We start from the raw sequence: 4,426 nt of genomic DNA, 5'->3' as shown, positions 1-4,426 counted from the left end.
CAGCAAAGAGTGGAATCTGCAGCACCAAACACATCAGAGCAGGTTTTTTTCAAGCACCAAGCGCAGAGAAATGCAAGAAGAATCCTTGGGCTGCCTAATCTCAGTCCTGGAAAGTAAAACTCCCCCTGGAAAAAATGGGAAAACCCACTTCAGCTGGATTTGTTCTTCCAGGCCTGGCTTCCCTGTCCGGATATAATTACAGGAGTGTTGTCAGGGGTGAGGGGTCAGGAAGGGTTTAGCAGGGGGACAAACAGCCAGCCATGGAGCCAGCCCTGAAATCCTCGGGGATGCAGCTGGAGAGGGGGATGGACTGGGATGGACTGGTCCTGGAACTGCACCGAGGATCCCGTGGGATGTGGATAAACTGTGTTCAGCCAAGGAATGGCTTGTGAGGGAAGGGAGAGTGTCCATGAGGCACAGGGAGGGAGAGGGGAGCAGGGAAAGGGGAGCATCCATCAGGGAAATGGGAACATCCATAAGGAACAGGGTAGGAAAAGGGGAATATCCATAAGGCAAAGGGAAGGGAAAGGGGAGCAGGGAAAGGGCACATCCCTAAGGCACAGCACCGGCCTCCTCCCCCCGCTCTCTTTGGGAAGGACGAAGACCTTGAGACACAAAAGATTCCGCACAGCAGAGTAACCCGTGCCTGACCTGCCGTGCCACCTAAATCCCGCCGGGATTTGGCAGGGATGGTTCCAGCTCCCGCCGCAGAGCCGCAGCGGAGCCGGCTGGATCCCTCGGGCGGCAGGCTGGGAGGAACCATGGAAGGAGGCTTGGGAAGGAGGCACTGGAGGCAGGTGCCCCCTGGCTCCCCAGCCGAAATTCCGGGCAGGTTGGACACGCACGCAGCACCAGCGGGGCCTGGAGCAGAGCCAGCAATCCTTCAGTGCCGTTGCATCACGGAGGGAGCCCTTCCTTGAGTTGGATTGCCAGGATAACCCCCCGCTCCAGCCGTGCCGAACAGAGCCAGGTTATTGAAGCACGGGAGATGCTGTGGCTCCTCTCTCTCCCCGCAATCCAGCGGAGCTGCCAGCTCCCTGTAACCCAAGAGCCTCTCAGGTCCCTTCCCGTTGGAAAAAAAACCCCACATTTTTTGGCCATTTTGCTCCCCCTCCCCCTGCAGAGCCCCTTCCTTCCCCCCTCCCCATCAGGACGTGCCCTCCATCACCACAGAGAGGGACAAGGGGCCGCTCACCTCATTTATTGCCGAGGGTTGTCAGAGGTCGAGGCGGTGAATAAAAGGTTTAAATCCCGCAGGAGGCCGGAGGAGGGGGAGAGGAGGCGATGCCCGAGGCGGTGGGAGCGGGATGCCAGCGCTGCTCGGCTGTGCAGCTCCTCCAAACCCTCTAAATCCAATTTTTTGGGGGGCTGTCTGGAGGGCGGGATGGGGCGATTCCTTCAGCTCCGCTCACCTGCTGCCCACCAAAACCTCTCCTTCCATCTTTTCCCCACCGGCAGCTTCATGGCCGGGGCTCGGGGGCTTAGGGGGGCTGTTTGTCCTTGGAGGCTGTAGCCATGGAAAGCCCCTGAAATCCCTCCTAAGGAGGAGGGATCTGCGTGTGATGGACACGGGGATCTGCCACTCACAGCTGTGCCCGGCTCAGCCCTGCGCCCGCCCGGGGGGGACCGGCAGGGATGGGGGGACAGGGATGGGGAGACAGGGGTGGGGGGACAGGGATGGGGGGCCAGACAAGGATGGGGGGCCAGACAGGGATGGGAGGGCCAGGGGTTTGGCTCTTCCAGTGGGAAGAGGGACAGAGGTCCCTTTTTAGCTGCTTTTCCGAACATTCTGGTGGTTGTGGCTTCCCAGAGGCCACGAGTGTGGCAGTGCCATGGGCACGGCAGGGCCATGAGTGTGTCAGGGGCTCAGCACTGGTGTCTGAGCACCAAAACCCCCCTGGGCTGGGAGAGGAGCACACACATGAGATCAGGGATGGTTTTTGGTGTGTTTTCACATTTTGGGGTGGCTGAGTTGCATCCCCTCACTCCGACGGGTTGATTTCTACTGGAACACAAAATTCAGCAGGGGAAAATCCCAGAGCTGTGCCTGCTCTTGGGATACAGCTGGGATCGGTTCAGAAAAGCAATCACAGAATCCCAGAATGGTTTGGGTCAGAAGGAACCTTAAAGCCCATCCAGTTCCAACCCCTGCCACGGACAGGGACACCTTCCACTAGCCCAGGTTGCTCCAACTCGGCCTTGGACACTCCCAGGGATGGGGCAGCCACAGCTCTCGGGACAACCTGTGCCAGGGCCTCCCCACCGTCCTAGCCAAGAATTCCTTCCAAATATCCCATCCAACCCTGCCCTCTGCCAGTGGGAAGCCATTCCCTGTGTGCTGTCCCTCCTTGTCCCCAGTTCCTCTCCAGCTCTCCTGGAGCCCCTTTAGGCACTGTAAGGGTCTCCTCGGTGCTTGTGTATCGCGCTGCACATCATGACAGCGCTGGGGACAAGCAGGGGGGACAATCAGGGGACCGATGTGCCCCCGTAGCGACCAGGCCGCGGTGGGGCCGTTGCCATGGAAACAGTGGGGCGAGCTCCCGGGGACTACAACGCCCATCAGCCCTTGCGGCGAAGCGGCTGCTGCGATTGGCCGGCAGGAGGAGCCAATGGGAAGCGGCGTTGTTGCCGGGCGCGATGGCGGCGCTGGGCCCGGTGTGGGGCCGCAGGTACCGGCGGTGCCGCTGCCTGTGGGGAGAGAACCGGGGGTGAAACCCCCGGGAGAGCGGCAGGACAGCGATGGGAGAGCGGGTTGGGGCGGTGTGGGGGGTTAAAGCTGATGGGGAGGGGCTGGGCGAGCTGGAGAGGGGTCTGGAGCAGCAGGAGCTGCTGAGGGAGCTGGGGTGGTGGGGGGGCTCAGCCTGGAGAAGAGGAGGCTCGGGGGGGACCTTCTGTCTCTCTGCAGCTCCCTAACCCTGACCGTCACTCTTTTATTTCCCTCCCTTTCCCCTCCAGTTTTTCCCTGCTCCAGCGCCCCTTCCCGCTCCTCGCGAACCGCCCGGAGCTCCTGCCCGGCCGCCCCCCCGCCCTCTGCTGCCCGCCGGGGGCTCCCTGGACCTTCCAGCAGCTCCGCGGCAAAGCCCGAGGCAACGAGTACCAGCCCAACAACTGGAAGCGCAAGAAGACGCACGGCTGGACCCGCAGGATCAGCACCCGCGGCGGCATCTCCATCATCCTGCGGAGGATGCTCAAGGGCAGGAAGTCCCTGAGCCACTGAGGGATTCCTGCTGGGAATTTGAGATGGCCCGGCTGAGCCCGGGCATTGTCCCCGGGCCTTAAATTGTAAATTAAAATTGCTTCTTAAAGTGTGTGTTTAAATTCCTTCTCGAGCTGTAAGCTGTGGCTGTTTTCTGTGCGTGGTTGTCCCGGGATAAACACCCACAGTGGGGTTGAGCCCCTCTCCTCGGCTCCCTGCAGAAATCGTGGTGGAAAACTTAACGGGGAGAGGGAACATGGGGAAGGATGCTGTGGAAGGATGGAAGGATTCAGAGGGACTGGATTTAGGGAGGGAGTTTGGATTTAGTTCACGCTGCACCTCTGCCCCTTTCTGCTCCGGCCCACTGTGGCGCTCCAGGCTCGGAGTCCTGGCTCTCAGCAGCAGCTCTGGGGTGGGGATGGGATTAGGTTGGGCATTAGGAAGGAGTTCTTGGGATCAGCCCTTGGAATGGGCTGCCCTGGGAGGTGGTGGAGTCACCGTCCCTGGGGGGGTTTGAGGAGAGCCTGGATGTGGCACCTGGTGGTGTTGGGTCATGGGTTGGACTGGGTGATCTCGGAGGCCTTTTCCGACCCGGTTGACTCTGCGATTCTCATTAGCGATTCTCATTAGCGATTCTCATTAGCGATTCTCATTAGGGGGTGAACGAAGCCCCCCATGGAACTCCATCTCCCATCGCGCCCCGCGGCGCCACATCCGGGTCCGTCCCGCTGCCCCCCCCGCCCTTCCGCGCTGCCGCTTCCTGCCTGGGCCCGGCTGCGACGCGCCCTGATTGACGGGCGCGCCCTCCAATGGGAGCGCGCGGCGCTGCGGCGCGGGCCAATGGGGGCGCGCGGGGCGGGCGGGCGGCGGCAGTGGGCGGGCCCGGGCGGCTCCTCCCGGCGGCGGCGGCGGCGAAGATGGTGCGTGAGACCCCCCGGCCCGAGCGCGGCCCCGGCCCCGACACCGCCCCCCCCGGGGGACCCCGCACCGGCCCCCGACACCGCACGGCCCCGAACGCCGCGGGCAGCGGCTGCGCCCGCCTTCCCGGGCCTGCGGGGCCCGCGCCCGGGCCGCGGCGGGGGCGGCGGGGCTGAGGGGCGGGGAGGGGGGTGTGTGAGGGGGGTTTGAGGGGGCTGAGGGGGTCGGGAGGAGCTGAAGGGATGGAGGGGGTTGAGGGGTGCGCGGGAGTCCCGCTCTCAGGGGTGGCGGTGCGGGGGTTGTGCATTCTTA

The 4,426-nt window shown here is 63.1% G+C and overlaps 2 protein-coding genes across 2 annotated transcripts in view; both read left to right on the top strand.

Annotated features, from left to right (window-relative positions):
- The first annotated feature begins 2,637 nt into the window (after positions 1 to 2,637).
- MRPL34 (mitochondrial ribosomal protein L34) lies at positions 2,638 to 3,242 on the top strand. Its single transcript, XM_027911354.1, has 2 exons — positions 2,638 to 2,669; positions 2,956 to 3,242. The coding sequence occupies exons 1-2, from the start codon at positions 2,638 to 2,640 to the stop codon at positions 3,215 to 3,217; spliced, it is 294 nt and encodes a 97-aa protein (XP_027767155.1). The 3' UTR covers positions 3,218 to 3,242.
- An 871-nt stretch (positions 3,243 to 4,113) lies between these two features.
- The window catches only part of DDA1 (DET1 and DDB1 associated 1), a 4,376-nt gene continuing 4,063 nt past the window's right edge, over positions 4,114 to 4,426 (top strand). Inside the window, exon 1 of the mRNA XM_027911353.1 lies at positions 4,114 to 4,248. Within this exon, the coding sequence (XP_027767154.1) occupies positions 4,114 to 4,248 (135 nt within the window). The remainder of the gene's footprint in view (positions 4,249 to 4,426) is intronic.

This window comes from Empidonax traillii, unplaced genomic scaffold (assembly GCF_003031625.1).
Source record: "Empidonax traillii isolate 1590-97213 ecotype Southwest subspecies unplaced genomic scaffold, ASM303162v1 scaffold7437:size12288, whole genome shotgun sequence".
Lineage (NCBI taxonomy): Eukaryota > Metazoa > Chordata > Aves > Passeriformes > Tyrannidae > Empidonax > Empidonax traillii.
This window is presented reverse-complemented; position numbering and strand designations above follow the sequence as displayed.